Source organism: Lontra canadensis, unplaced genomic scaffold (assembly GCF_010015895.1).
Source record: "Lontra canadensis isolate GAN:19392208 unplaced genomic scaffold, GSC_riverotter_1.0 scaffold10, whole genome shotgun sequence".
In the NCBI taxonomy this organism is placed as follows: domain Eukaryota; kingdom Metazoa; phylum Chordata; class Mammalia; order Carnivora; family Mustelidae; genus Lontra; species Lontra canadensis.
Genome location: NW_022631004.1, coordinates 5,983,564 through 6,004,474, shown reverse-complemented (window position 1 = coordinate 6,004,474; position 20,911 = coordinate 5,983,564). Strand labels below are relative to the sequence as shown.

Here is a 20,911-nt window from a genome sequence, read left to right as displayed (position 1 = left end):
CTCTGTAAAAACGTGTCTCTGCCAAGTCAGGATGGGAACCTCATGTTCGAGGAGCTCAAGCAGGGAGGAGAGGAAAATGGGAAGGCAAAGGCTTGGAGCCAGACAGGCCTGGGTTCTAGAACCGAGCCTCAGATTCATGTTAGTACTGCTCAGTGTTGTTGTGAGGGCAGAATGAAGTAACGCAGGTTGCACGCTGGACACAGCGCCTAGCATAGCTGAAGTTTGCTACAACTGATGGGTTACCATAGAAAAACAAAAATATAAGCAAACAAACCCCCTCTTTTTCTTGAACTTGAGTAACCCATCTTCAAGAATGGCACTTTCAACCCCTAAGAAATGCAGGCAACTAATGTGAACATTTCCTTCTGGAGAACTGTAGTCACCATCCTTCCTGTTTGACTTTATCAGTGAGCAGGGATCAAAGAATTTAGAGACACACAGCCCAATTACCAGTGACGTTTTGATAAACAATGACCCCATCAGGCTACTCTTCTAAAATAGGTCATAAAAACAATGGCAATCACCCACATTCCTATTCCATTTAAACACTCTAAAGTCACATTATACATCATAACATTTTTAATATTTTTTCTCTTTCCCACTATAAAAATAATAAAATGTTCCCAAACATTTGGCAAGTTGGAAAATGTATAAAGTTGGGAAAAAAAACCCACCCCTTACAGCAACTTAAATATATTTCCTTCCAGTCAGTCTTTTATGCTATATATTCAATTTCCCTATATGTTTTCCTCCCATGACATTTACTTTATAAATCTAGTATTCATGGTCTCAGAACATCCTCCGAATAATGGTCATATTTAGGTTGCTTCTAATTTTTTCCTATTATACAAACACCACCATGACCATCTTTGTGAAGAAAACCTTTTTTTTTCCCCTTGGGGGTCGGGGAAGCAAGGGGAAGGACAAAGGGAAAGGGAGAGAACCTCCAGCAAACTCTGTGCTGAGCATGGAGCCCCACGTGGGGTTCAATCACAACCTGAGTTGAAACCAAGAATCAGATGCTCAACCAAGATACCCAGGCGCCCTTTAAATTTTTTTTTTAGTATCAGTCACTTATGGTATCTCTTTTATGAATATTCTAATCATGTCTCTTTGTTTTTATAAAAAAAAATTGCACATCTTTTAAAAAAAATTTATTTATTTATTTGATAGAGAGAGAGACAGCAAGAAAGGGAACACAAGCAGTGGGAGTGGGAGAGGGAGAAGCAGGCTTCTGCTGAGCAGGGAGCCCAATGCAGGGCTTGATCCCACGACCCTGGGATCATGACCTGACCTAAGCCAAAAGCAGACACTTAATGACTGGGTCACCTAGGGACCCTGTTTGCATGTCTTCCTAACCCATCTTTATGAGCTCTATTATACAGAATAAAGACAGTAACCTTCTAACCATTTACTTCAAACATTTGCTCCGTGAATTGAAAAATGGTTTATGACATTTTCTCTTGTTAATTATGATTTTAATATTTCTCCCAGAGTTGAAAGCAGTTTTCACTACAGTTGCCTATTCAAGCAGCCTACCTGAGAATTTGCACCAGAATCTTCTTTTTTGGTCTTGGGTGGTACTTTTGTGCCTATGTTTAAGGAAAAAAAAAAAAAAGTTAAAACTCTAGATGTTGCTTTTGGAGATGCAATAGATGTTGGAGAAAAACCACAGAGAGAGAATAAAAATTCTGGGACTCTAGATCAGTCTCTTCATGTCCTGGCTAACTCTGACCAGTACCATCCTCTCTGGGCTTGTTTTCTTTACTGAGAAGTGGAGGATACACATTAGTTATACTAGATAGTCTACTTCTGTTTAATAGTCTATGATTCTTTACAATTTCTGATATGAAGCAATTGCTAATTACCTAAAACACCAATGCCAGATCTTTGAGAGATTACCACAATAATGGCTATCCCAATAATGTTTTTTTTTAAAGATTTTATTTATTTATTTGAAACAGAGAGAGAGAGATCACAAGTATGCAGAGAGGCAGGCATAGAGAGAGAGAGGAGAAAGCAGGCTCCCCGCTGAGCAGAGAGCCCGATACGGGCCTCGATCCCAGGACCCTGAGATCATGATCTGAGCCGAAGGCAGAGGCTTAACCCACTGAGCCACCCAGGCGCCCCCAATAATGATTATTATCATTTAAAAATAATTTTTCTTTCTACTTTAAAAAATATAAATTATTAAGCAGCTCAAGAATTATCCTATTATTTGGTTTAGTTGAATTAGGATAGAACATAATAAAAAACCATATTCTCCATACTCACTGAAAACATTTGTTCCAGAGGTGGGATGGTCCTCCACGAGTTCTACAAAATTAAGGGGAAAAATCCCAGTTCTGTCTCGAAGTTCTCCTCTGGCCCATTCTTCACTCACATACTCTTTAAGAATAATAATTTCTCCCTCCGAGAAGCTTAACTCATCCTTCTGGTCTCCAATATAGTCAAACCGAGCGACACATCTTGGGCCCCTGAACAAAGAAGATCAAGCTGTGGGTTAACCTAGAGAGTACTAACTTTCAAAATGCTGTAAAACCTGCACTCGGTCTTTCAATAAACATGTATTCTGTGTTTATTGTGGAACAAGATACACGAGGCATAATTTAAAAATTCCTGTGGAAAAGAATAAGCTATATTTCTAAATGATAGTCCTTACTTTCTAGATATGAACCTATACTCTCAAAAAGAGTAAAAAAAAAAAGGCCAAAGTCAGGGTCACAGTGTACATGTAGAATTCCAAATGAGGGTCTGGAGGGGGAGGGGTCAGTCTACACTGGTCATCTTTTGGTCACCTTTACTTCATTGCATGTTTGTGTATGCCCGGGCCACAGAAATCCACGGACGAATCCGAACCCTCTCAATCGGAGAAGGTTTAGGAGCTGAGTTTAGGAGCGCCCACCCTGAGAATCTCGGGGCAAGACACGGAACTTCCGCGGCAGAAGGCAATGGGCATCAGCTGGGCAGAGGAGACCGCAACACGTGGTGACTCATCCGTGAGTTGTCTATAGGGATACGTGGTCTTCACAACCAGGAAGTTGGAAGAAAACAGAAACTGGGAAAATTGTAACAACCGTAAACTTAATGCGGTTTTTTTAAAAGATGATTTCTGTAATCACCTTTAAAAAGGCTTCACTTCTGAGAATAAGAACAATCCTTCAATGATCTACAACTGCGACTAAAAATAAGGTGAAAGTAGAGATACAACGGTGTCTCCGGAAGGCACGGTTTAATACCAAACCTTCGATTTAAGGCTTCAGAAAGGAAGTCTCAGTCGGAGACTCAGAAGCAACAGTCGCAGGAGACACAACTGCCTGAGGAGACAAGGTCGGTCCCGGCACCAATCAAAGTCTGATTTAGGTCCAGTCAATGGACCAACGGCTGCAAAAGCCCACTTTAAATTCAACCTGCTGACACAGTAAACACTGCTTAGAAATAGTAGACAAATTGAACCTGAGATAGAATTCAACTATTGTGACATCAGAAGTTTTCTTATTTGTGGTAACCTTTGCATTTATTTTCTGAAGTCCTTGGGGAGCATCTCCTTATGTCTGACCTATTCAAAGACAGGTTTACAGTCTTCAGCAGGTAGTGAATTCTACTAATTTGCTCCTCTTACTGGAATATAAAGTTGCAGTGTGGCAGTGTTTTAAATCACAAAGGAGTTACGGTGGTGCATAAAAGGGTATATAAATTCACGGAAAGGTCTTTAGGCATAAAGGTAGACCTCTCCACCTTAACTCTTCCTTTACTTTCTTCTCATTCCTCTTAAAAACAAAACAATATAAAACGCCTAGCAGTTTTTGTAGGGTTCCTATTTCTATAAGGTTAAAATATTTTCAGTGACAAAGATATCTGAACCTTCTAAATAGTCTGTTGGTAGATAGACAGAAGGCCCAAGCAAAATGCATCAGATAACGAACCTGTCTCTGCTCGAACTCAGGCCAGGCTGTGTGTGGAAAGCTGCAGGAGTTAGTCTGTGGCTGTCTGTCTGTCCTGCACGACATGGAGCATTGCTCCTGCCAGCTTCTATCAGCATGACGCATTTATCACAATCTTAATCCACTATGGCTTTTTATTTTTATTTATTCATTTATTTTTTTAAAAGATTTTATTTATTTATTTGAGAGAGAGCGAGAGAATGAGAGAGAGAGAAAGCAGAAGAGGCAGCAGGTCAGGGGGAGCCTGAGCAGAAGCCGAGCAGGGAGCCTGACGCGGGACTGGAACCGCTGACTCCAGGATCATGGCCTGAGCCAAAGGTAGTCGCCCAACCAACTAAGCCACCCAGGCACCCATTATTCACTTATTTTCTAAAAAGATTTTATTTCTAAGTGATCTTTACACCCAACATGGGGCTTGAACTTACAACCCTGAAGATCAAGAGTCACATACTCTTCCAACTGAGCCAGCCAGCCAGGCACACCTCTCCCCCACCACTAAGGCTTTTTAAACCCTCATCATTACAAAGACACACTGAGAAGGCGAATAATCACACATGTAAGTGTTTGAAGTTTGGTAATGCTTTATGACATAAATGCTTGCCTCCTTTGCATTTTGTGCAAAAGAACACAAATCAAACTTACTTAACACAGTGAGATGAAACAGATTCTCTTTTCCCATTTCCTCCTTCTGGAACATCAGTCTGTAAAGACAACGTCAAGGCAACAATTTTATGTTTTCAGATTTTAGTAAGATAAATGTAAGGCTAAGTAATTAGGAAATATGTGATTAAAATTAGCCAATTTACATAGGTATTAAGCTGATGAAGTTGTAGCACAGGTGCTAAAAGGTAAGAAATCCAGAATTGGGGTTTTGAAAAAAAAATATGTAACCTGTCTTTCTGCAGTAGCCTTTTTTGAATCGCCAATCAATCCTCTTTCTTGCTGGAATAAGCACACTGATACTGCTCTACAACAGACTCAATTTTCTCTCTCCCACATCCTCTAAGTTGAAAGCTTCAGATGAGGAGGACTGAAGACAGAAACTAGGCAGCAAGCACTCAGGCACCAGCCCGCCTATTTCAAAGCGTTAGTAGAATTCTGCCGTACTTTCCTGACCCCCAAATAAAAATTTTAATCAAACTCGTGGATTCTCTCTCTTTTCCCCACTCTGGACCATTTTCTTTTCCTTCAGTGTTAGTGGGGAAGAAGTAAGGAGAGAGTACTCAGTGAGCGTCTATTAACTGGCAGGCACTTTACAGAATACCTTATTTACAAGGCTCAGTAGAGCGGGGTTGTCATAAAATATTTGACCATAATGCACTACGCCTGACACTACGTTAAGGTTTTGAGGTTTATTTGAAATAAATCAGCACCCTTCCTGATCAATTCTGAAAGTTTAAAAACAATTTTTTAAACTAGGAGGCTTCGAAGTGGCACTTATACCAATAAAGTGGCAGATTCGGTGTGACTGATTTCACTGTGGTTACTGGGCTTTTTAAAGTACTGCCATATTGGGCAGAAGAAAAATAAGGAAGAGTACTAAAACTAACATTATTCTTAATATTAATTTAGAGAGTGTGGTAAAGATTTCTCTAAAGAGTCAGGGCATATAGAGATATCAATCTATATATACACTGCACAATTTTTAAGACCCTCTTTTAGAATTCAGAGACTCAAACTCATTTATCTTTGAAAAATACAGTTTTTTAAAAAAAGATTTTATTTATTCATTTGACAGAGAGAGATACACCCAGAGAGAGAGAATGAGCAGAGGGCGAAAGCAGGCTCCCCACTGAGCCAGGAGCCTGACATGCGGCTTGATCCCAGGACCCCGGGATCATGACCTGAGCTGAAGGCAGACTTTAATCATCTGCACCACCCAGGTGCCCCAGGTTTTCTGTTGTTTTTGTTTGTCTTGTTTCCTAGGTTTCTGATGTAATGGAAAATCCTTGGCTTTTTCCCCTTCAAATAAGCTGTTAATGCTCAATGATTTAAGCTAGCTTTATTGATATCTTCCAGTATCAGTAAGTTATATTAGGGACTGAGTCATACTCTTCCTATTGATATAAATGTTCAAGTGGCATTCTGATTTTCTGTCCGTGTTTCACAGACATCTGGGCTTACTAGCACTGAAGGCTCTACAATATGGACTCACATACTGCAGGCTGGGAGGGTGTAAAAAATTCTGATACTTTAGTTTTTTCCAATCAGATTTGAATTTATTATGTGAAAAACCATGAATGGACCACTACCTCTAATGAAAGTACTTTAGTAACCCCAAACCTTTTTTTTTTTTTTAAGATGAAAATATGGGAATGGAAAGAATGAAAGAAACCAAAATTGATATGTACTCCAAAGAAAGTAAGTGGCACCATAACCTCAGGGAAAATTCCTCTGGGACTATCTGGTACCATTTAATTGTTGTTTACTAAAGGTTTCAAGGAGTTAATATATATCGTTTAGTGCCTACCCACCCCTCCAAGTTGGTTCGTGTGTTGACCTGCAGTCATTCCCACCTTCGGATTTCAGACAGCACTGAGGCATTAAGTTGTACACTCCACATAAAATAATAATAATAATCATTATCTAGTTAAACAAAATTTTATTTTTCGAATTTTCCAAATACCAGATGCATCAATGTTAGAACATGAACAAGAATGTAAGAATCTAGGCTTCTGTTTTTTTCCAAACTGCAAGTTACACAGAATATATGACAAATTTAAACAAGCATTACCCACTTACAATTACTCTGATGTAGTTGGCAGGAAATATGCCAGTCTGGTTTCCACATCTCCCTCTATACCAATCTGGGTCTATTTTTTCCAGAAGATAAACGATTTCTCCAGAAGTGAGGTGCAAGTCATCAGCTTGCTCTGTAACATAAAATTATAATTACGTATATGATGAATTCTCTTGGTTGCAGATCTGATTAAAGCAGAGCACAAAGTAACATTTACTTCTGTCCACTGAGGCAGTATGTTCCAGTGATTCTGAGAACATACTAGTTCAATCAAATTGACTTAAAAATATATTCTTTTGGGGGGGATATTGTTATTATGAGCTTCCTCTTTAAAGACCAAATTAGATGCATTTACCATGCATTGATTGATAGGAAATGGTTAAAAAAAAAAAAATACTGTGCTGGCCAACGGTTCCTACAGGGCCAATATAAACGTTTGCTGAATACATATTGAACAATGAAAGATTTTATAGACATAGTATAATATTCTTATTATTCTCAATCATGCTTAAAAATTTTAATCTCAAAATATTAACTAAGGGACTACTACAGCTCTTTAGCAAGCAAATGTACTCACACTAAAATAAAAATCAGTCTACCAAGCAGATCAGAAGAGGTGTTAAATAAATCAGGAGTTTATTTGTAGTCTTGTAATCTTAGATATAAAAGGTATCTAAAAATTTATTATAAAAAATGTATATTTTCATCTTGTAAATAATAGCTAAACTATGTGTGCAAATTTTGCAACTGTTAGGAGAAAATTATTTCACTTATTAAATTAGAACTAATCTCATTATAATTACTAAGTGGTATGCACTGTTTTTAAAGAGTTAAAAGTTTGCAGTTGGTAGGCAATTTGATATTTGTTCATTGTAAGGAACCCTCCCTCCTTTCTGCCTCCCCTCACTCTTTCTCTCTCACAGGGAGTTTCAAAGGCAAGGGAATGCAGCTAAGCTCTCTGGAATGGTTGGGTCCAATCGAACCTTCCTTGAAGGCAGGGTGATAGGTAAAATGACCTTTCCAATTCAGAACTCCACTGGTACAGAATATGAAGATGTCCTTGAGAAGTTAATTCAGGGAAGATGGCTGCCTGGCGATCCTAAGGCTCTAGCACCTGATTACTCATGTGCTTACCTGCTGGAAAATCATGAAGAACAACAGCATGAGGGGCACTACTGTCAACAGGCTTCTGGGCATGGTTCGGATTCTGAGGGAGAAAACAGGGCTGTGAATGAAGTGTGCAGGATGGATGCTGGATTTGCCAGTCACTCTGAGACCATTTTTTTTTCTCATTAGAATCCTCTTGACACAATTACATTCTGAGTACAAGATGCAAACCACACAGCTGAGCCAAACAAGGGAATCATTATCAAGTTGAAAAGGCATGTGTCCTTGCCAAGGGAGGAGAGAAATAACTCAATTGTAATATCCCCCAGCACTTTTTTGAAACCAAGAGAGTAAAATAAAAGGGAATTAACTTTTTATCATTATTATTATTATTTTTTAAACTAGTACCATTCTCCTCCGAAGTAGTGGTTTTTGATCTGTGTACCTTGCCAAGGTCGCTTTTTCCTTAAATTAGGATCAGTACTAAATTTCAACAGAGCCTTAAAAGTTGAATCTTCATTAAAATGGAAAAAGAAGATAGCTCTGCAATTTATGCTCTTGCCTTTCATAATGAAAAGAGCTAATGACTTCCACACAAGTATAATTCACAAAAAGTAAAATCTATTTCATTTATTACCACTTAACAGAATGCTTTCTCTAATTTGAAGGCCAACAACACTACTTCCCATGCCTCGTCTGGATTTTCTATTTAATCTAAATGGTTTATTCAACAGTAATTCTAAGTAAATTAGCAAAGAGAATTCAATACTCTCTACTCATGTAGCCAACTTCCTAGATTGGCTAGGGGAGAAGGTAAAGTTGAAGAGTGACCTTTTCTCATTGGCAAGCAGTTGTTACTCTTAGTTTAACACGAATAAGTTATCATCATCATCATCTAATCTAACTGAAAGATATTATTTGGAGTTATAACTTCAAACTCTTCAATACTCACAAACTTGTGAACTGAATGAAGGTAGATTTATTACCTCATCTTTCAATCAAAATACCTCCCCCCCCACCCAGGCATGGTATATTCTCTCAAGTTAGGTAATCATAAATACTAATTTAGGCCAAGACAGTTTACCAAAGTAACACTGATATTTTCTTGGAAGCTGCTCAGTGCTTTTCTCTAACTAAATGAGCATGATGGGAATTTCAGGAAAGGAGCTGTGAGGTATCTGCAGTCTGGAGGGGCTTTAAAAAATTCACTTAAGTGGGGTGCCTGGGTGGCTCACTGGGTTAAAGCCTCTGCCTTCGGCTCGGGTCATGATCCCAGGGTCCTGGGATTGAGCCCCGCGTCGGGCTCTCTGCTCCACGGAGGGCCTGCTTCCTCCTCTCTCTCTGCCTGCCTCCGTGCCTACTTGTGATCTCTCTCTGTCAAATGAATAAATAAAAAATCTTTTAAAAAATTTAAGAAAAATTCACTTAAGTTATTATAGGTGTGTCTGTATGATTTTCATTTTTTTCTGATTTACCTCTGTGGAAAAAGGAATGACTATTCAGTGAATGGTGTCAGGCTAGATGGCTATCTATTGGGGAAAAAAATGAAGTCAGAGGCTTACCCCACACCAAACACAAACAAGAATCTTCAAAGGGGCCCGACAATCTGAACATTACCAAGCCTGAGAGGGAAGATGAGGTGGGACAATAACTTGAGCCTCCCAATTAGTTTCCCTTCTCCGTCTTCAATGCAAGGATTTCCCCAGCAATGAGGCCATAGACCTGGCCTGGCAGCTGAGGGGCAGAGGAACAGGGTTGGCCACGAGGGGTCAGTACGACTCTGACCACGCCATCAGGGTGGGTATCTGGTATGTACATGGAATATATTCCAAAGCTCTTCCTAATAGGAATATAACTGCTGACACAAATGAGTAATAAAAAATGCTAATATTCAGTATTTACTCACTATGTGCTACTCACCAGGTTAAACACCTTAATATGCATTAATTAGTTCTTTTCAGTTTTTAAACATCTTTGAGATCTCACTCACGGATCACAAAATCCACCCCTTTAAAGTGTACATAGTTTGAAAATTCACAGAACCGTGCAACTCTCACCAAAGTGAGAATTTAGACCATTTTTAGGTCTAAGTTTAGACCATTTTTATCACTCCCCAAAGAAACCCCCTCCCGGTTAGCAGTCACTCCCCCTGCACCGTCCCCGTGGCCCTTAGGCAACCACTAGTTTACTGTCTGGATTAACCTCTTGTGGACTTTTTTATATAAATGGAATCATACAATAAATCAATTCTAAAAAAAACTCTGTGGTGTTATCACAACTATTTCATTTAAAAAAATGAAGTTAGAGGTTAAGAATGGCCTGGTGACATACAGTGAACTGAAACCATGATCTGAGACATTCAACCGCAACTGATAATGTTCACTATTTTCTGTTGACTAAGGTAGGGGAAAGTAGAACTCAGTTTTACAAATCTTTACCTTAAAACTAGGCTTACAAATAGGTAAATTTTATTTTTCTGAAAAATGTAATGCTAAGCCATGAACCCAGAGTCTACAGGAGGCTTCATTTTGGTATCATGAGTAGTTGGCCAAAGGAGGCCGGGTGTCTTCAATTCTATGGTACAAGGGGAAGGAGGTAACGTTTAAAGTGGGAAAAGCTGGGGTTCCTGGGTAGCTCAGTTGGGTGAGGGTCCTGGGGTCCTGGGACAGAACCCTACATCGGGGTCCCTGTTCAGCAGGCAGCCTGCTTTTCCCTCCCGCCTCAACCCGCTCCTGCTCTCTCCTGCTATCTCACTCTCTCTCTTAAACAAATAAAATATTTTTAAAAATAAAGTAGAAAAAACTTTGGACTGTTATAAAAGAATAACTTCTAATTTTTTTTAGCTTTTGTTTTTTTATCGAGGAAAGCTTTTTGGCAGTACAACTCCCACTATTACCTATCGGTGTGTTCTGAGAGAGGAAGGACAGCTGGGACAGATGGATAATGCTGTATCAAAACAAAGGGAAAATGAGCAACAGGGGAACTCTAGCTATGCGGACTAAATTTAGAATTTCAGTATCCTAGCGGTGACTAGTTTCATACATATCTTCTCTGCTCTCTGAAATATCATCTCTTACGTTTCTCAGCAAACTTCAAAAGATAAACCGCCTTCTGGGAAGAAAGAATTGGACTAGATTTTGAAAAGCAGGACAAATGGCCAATCAAATATACACCCTTGTGTTAAGTGATAGGTGGCTATTATTTTTCATGTGTGCCACATTAACGACCAGATAGTGAAAACTTAATGGGATAACTTAAGAAGCTTTTACAAACAGACCTCTGTAAATCATTCGGTGCTACTTTTCTGGCGAAACAAACGACCTTCAACAACCACCGCATTCTCCCAGGCTCCGCAAATTTGTTAGGCCTACCCTGTGACTTGAGGTTGTTGGATTACATTTCATTTCATTATTCTGAGCTACGATGAGAGGAATGAGGCTTGCTCTAAGCTTCAATCTTACAGGGAAGTGCTTCTTAATGTCAGCCTTAGCATTTATAGGGCCCCCTTAAAAATAATTATCCATTCTGGTAGAAAACTAATCTGTGGTACTTTGGTAAACATGTTTACACTATTTCAAAAATAAATAGCTCTCACAGTTGAAAATTAATGATGGAGCGGCCTGCTTGCTCTAAGTCATCATGAGATGAAGAAGGCTAAACACATGGTAGTCATTCTCTGTAGCAAAGTGATTAGCATGGCAGTGGCAAGTCTTTTAGAAGTAATTTATTCTTAAAATGAAATAAAACGCTACCGTCATTTTTAACTCTGGTTAAGATAAACGTGCTAATAAAAACCTGAGGATGAGATATAATTAATAGTTCTATGAAATGTGCTGCCATGTGTGGTACGAGGGCCATACAGCATTAATTCCTTACATTTGGTCTGCTTCTAAGATGTTCATCAAGTGGGGTGATAATCTTTATCTGAGACAGGTGAACTCTGCCAGTATCTTCTCCCTTTTGGCATTCCAAGTAATTATTTTCCGCCTGCTTCAGCACCACAAGTACGTCCCCACGCTGTAAGGCACAACACCACACTCTGCAGCAATTCTTATTTAATAAAACATTATTACTTTTTTCACATTTTAATCTTCAGAGCCTAAAGCATTTAATAACGTGTAAAGCAGTAACAGAGGCCAGTGATTTTTTTTTTTTTTTTTTAATCAGTCAGTAAAGAAAGAGCTCTACTTTACCTTACAGGAGAGTTCTCCAGGGTTTTGGGAGACGATATCTTCATTGGCAATTCCATGAGGCACAGACAGCTTAAACACAAACCCACAAAAGGATTATTCACCATCAAATGACCTCCTCTTAAGCTGCTGCTAACATGGAGATTTCACACGTGCACAGACGTGCGCGGACAGTGCAACTTCTCCAGCAGCTCAGCTCTCTGGCTTCCTCAGGCCCTAGATCTGGTGGGGCCTGCCACTCTCATGGATCCCTCAATAGTCCCTGGGGAGGTGTAGTTGAGCCCACAGGACGGTGGCTTAATGTGGCCCCAAGTTCCCTTTAACAACCACAACCTGCAAGTTCTGCTCTGTAGGACAAGGCCCACCATGTCTCCTGGGCATCTGGATCAATGCTCAGCACCCGACCTCAAGCTCTGTCAGGACAGGGTCCTCAGTGGTTGTCTTCTAAAGGCTGACGGGGGGGGCTGGAGTCTCCTCTGTAGTGCTTGACTGAATGATTCCATCTGCCTTGCATCTCATTTTCTCCTAATCTCCTGAACACCAAGGGTCTACTTAATCCTAGTTCACTGTCTGACCCCAGTCACTTCCTGGTCTACCCCACTGCTCTTCTATCGGCAGCCCACCCTGGCCAGAGGAATCTGTTCCCGGCCTCTGGTAAATTCAGGCCCGTGAGTGCAGATCAGAGGGCCTGTAAAATATAAAAGGCATACCCAGGTGATGTGAGCACACAAGCTCACTTCCAACAAGGATAAAGGAGGTTGCCTGGGCCCTTGGATCACTCAGGAGCGAAGACTCAAGAGTGCAAGGATGTGTGGCCCCGTAAGGCTGGGTTGGGTGGTGCTGATTCCCAGGATCTCTGTGAAGAGTCCCAGGCTCCTGAAGTAACCAGATTCCTGATTAGCAATTTAATGAAAGGGTGGCCATGGAAAAAATGAGAGATTTAAAGAATCATTTCACAATGAGACATTTTCCTCTACTACCATTTTTAATTTATTAACTTGAGACCTCTAAATGTTTTATACAGTTATGCTAAGAACCATAAGCAAAATGCGGTTCTTACTAAATGAGACTCTGAACATGGAATGGCCAAAGCAAGTAGACTTTACAGCTAGTAATACTACTGTTGTAGTATGGTTTAATGGCTACGAGCACGGGCTCAGAGCCAGCTGACCTATGTTCAAATCTTGGCTCTACCATTAACTGGCTTTGTGATCCTGAACAAATTCCTCAACCTTCCTGTGTCTTATTTTCCTCATTGGTACAACAGAGATCATTACAGCATTTACTTCACAGGGTTGGGTGAGGAATAAATGAGTTATTTAAAAGGCATAAAGTGTTTCAAACAATATCTGGCTCGTAGTAAGTACTTAATACATCAACCACTGTTTATTATTTTAAGTCAAAGAACATCCCTGGGTTTTAGCCATTAAAATTTCCTCAGTTTAAATGAAAATGAAAATGGATATAATACCTCTTTCTTACCTATTTCTTATCTGTCTATACCCTTCCCTCAGGGGGACTAGAAAATCCTAAATGGCTTAAGGTAGAAACAGATTCTGCCATAATGATGGAAATGTAGAACATTGACTTATTAATCAGTATTCTTGTTAAAAACCACTGTCCTATAATTGTTTAAAAAGTGCAAACAGTTCTGTTCCCCTTCTTTTTATTTGCTTTGCATTTTATCAGGCTAACCTGACCAAAGTAGAGACAGCACATCAGCTCTGTTTTCAAGCGTGGGGAATGGACAAATGTTTAAAGTCACGCGGAAAAAAACCTTCAAAGAGAGTAGAATTAATACCTCAACGATCTCAGTTATCGATTAAAAACTTCTAACTGGTGACTGTTAAAGGGGCCATGATAATTAGGTTTAGAAAAGGGAAAAGTGAGGAAGAACGCACCCATCCTAACGAGGAATTCCCTTCTATTGCAATTTGAATTTTAGTCTGTGGGCAAGGTGGCTGTAAGACACAAACTGTATCAAGTTATGAACTACAACATCTGTCAGAGCTACTCCCATCGGTATAACCTACTGGGTCAGGTTTTTCAGCTTCTGTTTGGTCAAGCCAGAGAGCAGGTTACAATCTCTGTCTGCCCTACTTCCTCTTCCTGCATTTCTTCTAATAAGGAAACCCCGTTGGAAAGACCTAGGTTTCACTCTGGCCTACTTATCTCAAGCCTTCTTGGCGCTCAAGGGACAATTCCACATTTGTCTCATCTTTTTCTAAGGAATAATGGGTCTTTTATGTACTTCAGGACAAATCTCTTGACCAGTAACATTTTTAAAAGTTACATTTACCATGTATTTCCTGTAGAGAGGGTGTCCTGGTTTGGGGCGAGGGGGCAGCACCGGATCTTGAGTTCTAAATACTTGACTCTTGGCTTTTGAGAGTCCAGATGCCAAGTTACTTTGCTTTTTCTGAAGATCCATGTCAGAAGAAGACCGATTAAACGGCAGTTTTTTACTGGATGCTCTGGCTGCAGAAAGTTTGGGGGGAGGTGGTCTCTCAGGGGCTCCCTTGTGAGGAGGATGTCGAGCTGGTATCGCTTTTCCATTTACAGGTCTGAAAGTCAAGTTGGTAGCTGTGAGTCCGTGCTTGATCAATATTAGGGTCCTGGTTGACTCTTTATTACACACACACACACACACACACACACACACACGTTTCTGCTGGTGTAATATAATTTACTAAAACATGCAGGGTATGCTATTTTTGAGCAAATGACTGCTGCATTAAACATTGTATTATTAGAGGAAATGCCATGATGCTCCAGCTTCCTCTTATCTTGCACTAGAGATTCATTAGTTTCAGACAAACAAGGCTTTACTATCATGAGCTCTCTAAGGCCCCATTTACTCTGAAACACACCATGATGACTTCAGAAGACTAAGCACTTTCTACCAAAGTCTCAGATGAGAGCTAATAATAAGGTATCAGGTGTATCTATGGGGTCTTAGACGTAATTATAAAAGGAACATCAAACTCCAATATTCGTGTTATAGGAATTATTATTAAAACCCCGATTTAGATTAATATAAAGCAAGCTAGTTCTGCAAATGGGGTTGGACAACTATTATTTTGAAAGCCTTCCCTTAACTCCTATGATAAAAATAATTTCCAACACAGTAACATCTTCCGATAGCATCTTAGCTTTTTGTTCAAAGAGCCCTGGAACTCAGGAGGGCAGGGAACCCCTGAGGTCACAAAGTCTGTCTCCTTCTGGAGATGCTTCCCAAATCCAGGCTGGTTCTCACAGCAGGGAGCATGTGTGTGTGTGCGTGTGTGTGTGTGTGTGTGTGTACACGTACACATTCCAGAAGTGGAGTTGGTTTAGGTTCAGAAAGAAATCTTGTTTATTTAATTGAGGAAAAGAAATAAAGATCCATGTCTGTGTTCTAGGAGTTGTGGAATTGTGTGAAAAGAAAGAAGGAGCAGAGATTCCTACAACCTGCCGTGGAAAGCAGACCAGAGGTTGGTTAGTGCTCTGGGTGAGTTTGTGAGTTCAATGAATCTCTAAAAGATCTAAGACCAACGACACTCAGTTTTGTTTTGTTTTGTTTTGAAGGAACTTATTTACTTATCAGAGACAGACGGAGAGGGAGAGAACATGAAGGGGACAGTGGGAGAAGCAGACTCCCTGCTGAGTGGGAGTACAATGCAGGGCTCGATCCCAGGATCCCGAGATCATGACCTGAGCTGAAGGCAGATACTTAACTGACTAAGCCACCCAGGTGCTCCAACACTCAGTTTTGGTAACAGAAAAGAGAGTCCAGTCTTTGAATCATTAGTTTTTCTCTAATTTACCTTTTTAAAAAAAGTTTATTTTTTTAATAATCTCTGTACCCAATGTGGGACTTGAACTCATGACCCTGAGATCAAAAGTCACATGCTCTTCTGACTGAGCCAGCCAGGCAGCCCTTTAATTTACTTTTTACAAGTTTTCCCACACTTCACTTACCTTGGTGGCAACCTTGGGGGTCCTCGCACAGAGCCTCCCGTTTGACCCGTGTGGTCAGATTCCTACAATTATCAGAGAATTCTTTTAAGTTAAGGTAAATCTGAAACAGGAGCTTGTCAAGAGGAATTATGGACAACTTGTTGGCTAGATCTCTAAGTGGAAATGTAGCTGAGTTATAGACAGTAGCTTAAGAGTTTCTGGTCTTAAGCAATATTAACTCACTACTTGTGCCTACCTAAGTTTTCAAGTCCTAATATAAGTGAAAACAGAGAGGAGACCAGCAGGTGGACTACAGCACAACTGAGTGGACAGCGTGGTTATGCACGCAGCAGACCCACCAGGTATGAAAGATGTTTCTGAAATCCTATATAGCCGCAATTTAAGCAGGCACTGTTGGGAATTAAAAAAAAATATTGGCCTCTATTTATCCCATGACAACACGTAAAATATGCACGGCTCCTCGGTTTAAACATATAATAAGTGAGGTGGCGATTAGTTTGTTTTGCTTCGAACAGGCAGATCTCATCGCTGGATGGTTTATACTTTAAGTGGCGGCTTTTCAACTGGGAGAAGGAAGAACACAGAAGAAGCTTAAGGGATGGCCTGAAAGCAATGTATGTGAAGAGGAATAGAAAAGGCCCAAGAAAGAAGAGAGGGTAAAAGGGGGTACCTGGAAAAAGAAAAGAGAGGTGGAGCAGGAATGTACGTGCCTAAGAGCAGAGGGGAAAAACTGGAAGCGTGGAGAACAACAGGGAGATTTCTTTAGGGTAAAGGAATCAAACCGTGTTGTTTCAACAGGTTCTTCGAACACGGTGTAGCACAAGGACTGGGACATGAGTACAATACAAGGGGAAAATGCTAGTCCTTTAAAATTACACTGCCAATAATAAGCAATAAAGATTGAACTATTGCTTGGGGTTCTTTGGGCTAATTTGGACTGTTTTCCTCCTTCTCACCTGATAAATGAGTTAAAATTCACTTCCACAGTGTTTTAATTTGAACTGAATATTAGCTTTTCCTTAAATACCAAATGATTAATTGCCAATAACTGCGATCATTTAAGTATGTTTCAAAATCCCATTTTAAAAAACAAATTAAGCTTGCTCTTAAAACCTGGTTTCACTAATGAGTTCAGTTAATGTAGTGAGGCGAGTCACCAACGCATAAACCCTGCAATATTCCAGTCTAATCCATGCCTTATAAATACACAGCTGCCCATTTCCCCCCACTGACGAGTACTCTATGACTTTGAAAAACTCACTCATATCTTTGGCCCTCTTTAAGATTAACAGGCAAGAACTCTTACTGTTTTTTTTCAGAATTACAGTTGTTAGGTAACTTAATAATTAAGGGCAAATTAAACAAATACATTCGGAGAAATCTGACAAAGTTATAGGGGATGTACTTTAGTACACCCGCCACAGAATCCTAATCTTGTGTCAAATACGAGCTGCGATTTTCTCTCAGTGGTGTTATGTTTATGAAGGATCTTAAGTATCTTTTGAGTTTCTCAAGTTTTCTGAGAAAATTTTAACACAGGAGAAAAAAAACAGGGAGGGGATGGAGTGCCCCCACTGGCCAGGAACAGCAGGCACTTGGTGGAAGGCACTGCTGTGTCCTGCATCCGTAGTGAATACTGAGAAGAGGGGAGGGGACTGGCTCCCGCGGAGCCCACTGTCGTCCTGTTCGCTCAAGTCCAGCTTTGTGGCCGGTTCCGCCAACAGTCTCTGGAAGATTACTGATTAGCGATTTCCTTCTTTCCAATATTCCACACCTAACTGGAGCCTCTCTGCATCTGCTTTTTTGTAGTTCTTCTTTAGCTCTGACATCTCTGCACTTTGGCTTTTTGATGTGTTTGGGCAGGCATTTTAGTTCCTGGAGACGTGGGTTTTTCTGCTTGTACTGCTCCTGTGGATGCCATCTTTTTGTTCATCGGCTTGAAACGGCTTCTTACTTTCTAACATCAAAATAATCCCGCAGTTTTTTGCAGAACTTCGAAAAGACCAGGGGGTAGTCTTGTCTGTCGGAACTACTGAGCAGCCTCCACGGATGCTCCTTCTATTCTTTCTCCAGGAAGTGGGGCCACTTCTTCGCTCCTGAAGGCCGCCCGGATTCCTTAGCCACGCCAGGGGGTACTTCCTGACTCCTTGCACTGGCTGCAGCTTCCCCGAGAAGATCTGGAAGCCCCGAGTTCCCGCAGCGAGGTCGGGGCACACAGAAGCACCCGTTCCTGCTCCGGGGGCTCCTCATGGTCCTTACCCTTGACTCCAGTGTGAGATTTTTAACAGTTATCTTGTCCTATGATGGAAAGTTCCCTGGCTCTCAAGGCAGGAGAAATAGTAGAGTTTTCGTCCTGCGCCTCATCAGAAGACATGGCCGGCCAAGAACAGGACTATCCCCACCGGTAATTACACTGGTAAAATAGTCTTTCCAGGGATCCTCCCCGATACCTGAAGGCTTTATGGTCTCTGGTCTACTATTCATTCAGTAATTCTAATTTTCAAACAGAAGGAATTTCTCAGGCATAGATTTGACTTCCTGGCCCTGGAATTCTGTATGTGTGACTTTAGCCAGCTCATGTCCCTTGTGGTCTGTTTCTTCTCTCTTCTTGCTTCAGACCCAGTACGTCTCTCATGGTATGGATTGATTGTAACACAGCACTGAATGCTTGGCCTTCCTTCGTGAACAGTGTAGGACAGGATTTTCCTGTTCACGTGAGGAACAATTGTGATTACAGTACCTCTCCAGATGGTCTAGTTTATTCTAACTTCCTCTTCTTGTTTTTCTAAAATGTGGGAGTTGCTTCGTGGTCCGCTTAACACCAAATGTAATAATACTTAATACTTTAATAGAGCTTTATGGTTTACAAAAGCCCATTACACGACTTCCTGAATGAGGTATATGCCTGCTCATCATCCTCTCACTCTCCTTTACAGCCCTTTAGAGTAGAAGCCAGTAACCCTCTTAAGTAAATTTTCCTCCATGGAAATTTGGGATTCTCTCCTATTCAACAACAGTATTATAGGGACCCTATCATCCCCTTTTGGGCTTTCTTGGCCCAGTTTTAATAAAAATTTATTACCAAGTACTTTGAAAATGCAAATGATCACTAAATTTTAGTTCAGCCTACAGGAAAATCTCATTAACTTGATATTGGCTAATTCAATTTAATGTCTCCTTCAAAGAAATATCTTTTCACTAGATGATTAGATGGGTTCGCGGGTCTAATAAGCATAGTTAATGCAAAGAATAAAACTATTATGAAATTTGAACTGAAAATTTGGTTCAAAGGCATTAAGAATTTGTTCCTTAAAAATTTTTTTAATTTTGTTTTTTAATTTTTATTTTTTATTGAATAATTAATATATAACATTGTATTAGTTTCTGGTGTACAACACAGTGATTTAATATTTATATACATTATATAACGGGCACTACGGTTAAGTCTCGTTACCTACTCTCTGTCACCCATACAAAGTCATTACAGTATGTCTTCTTTGGAGAAGTATCTGCTCATGTCTTCCGCCCATTTTTTTTACTTAATTGTTTTTTGGGTGTTGAGTTTCAGAAATTCTTTATAGATTTATAGCCCTTTGTCTGTACTGTCATTTGGAAATATCTTCTCCCATTCCGTGGGTTGCCTCTTTGTTTTGTTGACTGTTTCCTTTGCTGTGCAGAAGCTTTTTATCTTGATGAAGTCCCAAAAGTCCATTTCGCTTTTGTTTCCCTTGCCCTTGGAGAGTGTCTTCAAAGAAGTTGCTGTAGCTGAGGTCAAAGAGGCTGCTGCCTTGAGGATTTTGATAGATTCCTGCCTCACTCTGAGGTCGTTCATCCATTTAGAGTTTATCTTTGTGCATGGTGTAAGCGAATGGTCGAGTTTCATTTTTCTGCATGTGGCTGTCCAATTTTCCCAGCACCATTTATTGAAGAGACTTTTTTTTCCACTGGATATTTTTCCTACTTTGTTGAAGGTTAGTAGCCCATAGAGTTGCAGGTGCGTATCTGGGCTCTCTACTCTGTTCCCCAAAGTTGTTAGAGTATTACTGACCATATTCCCTATGCTGCATACTATACCCCCATATCTTTATTTATTTTAAAAGCAGAAGATTGTACCTCTTAATATTCTTCACCTATTTCATCTATCATCACCCCCCCCTTCCACTTCCATCAGTTTGTTTTCTGTTATCTATGAGTCTGTTTCTATTGTGTTGTTTGTGTTGCTTTTTAGATCCCACATATAAATGAAGTCATAAAGTACTTGTCTTTCTCGGCCTGACTTATTTCACTTAGCTTAATACCCTCTAGGTTCATCCATGTTGTCACAAATGGCAAGATTTCATCTTTTTTTGTGGCTGAGTAATATTTCATTGTACATAGACAGCACATCTTCTTTACCCATTCATCTATTGATGGACACTTAGGCTGCTTCCACATCTTTTTTTTCTTTTTTATTTACTTGACAGAGAGATACACAATGAGAGAGAAAATACAAACAGTGGGAGTGGGAGAGGAGAAGCAGGCTTCCCGCTGAGCAGGGAGCCCCATGCGGAGCTCGATCCCCAGACCCTGGAATCATGACCTGAGCTGAAGGCAGGCGCTTAACAACTGAGCCACCCAGGCGCCCTGCTGCTTCCATATCTTGGCTACTGTAAATAACGCTGTGATGAACATAGGGGTACACACATCTTTTTGAATTACTGTCTTCATTTTTTTTTTAGGTAACTACCTAGAAGTGAAATTGCTGGCATATGGTAGTTCTGTTCCTAATTTTCTGAGGAACCTCTACATTGTTTTCCACAGTGGCTGCACAAATTTACATGCCCACCAACAGTGCAAGAGGGTTACCTTTTCCCCACATCCTTGCCAATACTCGTTAAGGAACAAACCTTAAAAGATAATCTAGCATATGGGAATTAGAAACAGTATGGGGAAAAGGTATTAAGATTGAAAAAAAATATATATATATATAT

The 20,911-nt window shown here is 40.2% G+C and overlaps 1 protein-coding gene across 6 annotated transcripts in view; it reads right to left on the bottom strand.

Annotated features, from left to right (window-relative positions):
* SH3D19 (SH3 domain containing 19) overlaps positions 1-20,911 on the bottom strand; it is a 172,196-nt gene that overhangs the window by 7,413 nt on the left and 143,872 nt on the right. For 3 of the 6 annotated variants that reach the window (XM_032855529.1, XM_032855532.1, XM_032855533.1), the window contains 9 exons: positions 15,942-16,003; positions 14,281-14,545; positions 11,985-12,053; positions 11,668-11,808; positions 7,819-7,891; positions 6,685-6,817; positions 4,587-4,643; positions 2,275-2,477; positions 1,540-1,592 (listed from right to left, as the gene is read on the bottom strand). In XM_032855529.1, coding sequence (XP_032711420.1) covers positions 1,540-1,592; positions 2,275-2,477; positions 4,587-4,643; positions 6,685-6,817; positions 7,819-7,891; positions 11,668-11,808; positions 11,985-12,053; positions 14,281-14,545; positions 15,942-16,003 — 1,056 coding nt within the window. Of the gene's footprint in view, positions 1-1,539; positions 1,593-2,274; positions 2,478-4,586; positions 4,646-6,684; positions 6,818-7,818; positions 7,892-11,667; positions 11,809-11,984; positions 12,054-14,280; positions 14,546-15,941; positions 16,004-20,911 lie in introns of all 6 variants that reach the window. The other 3 variants (XM_032855528.1, XM_032855530.1, XM_032855531.1) reach the window with 2 other exon arrangements.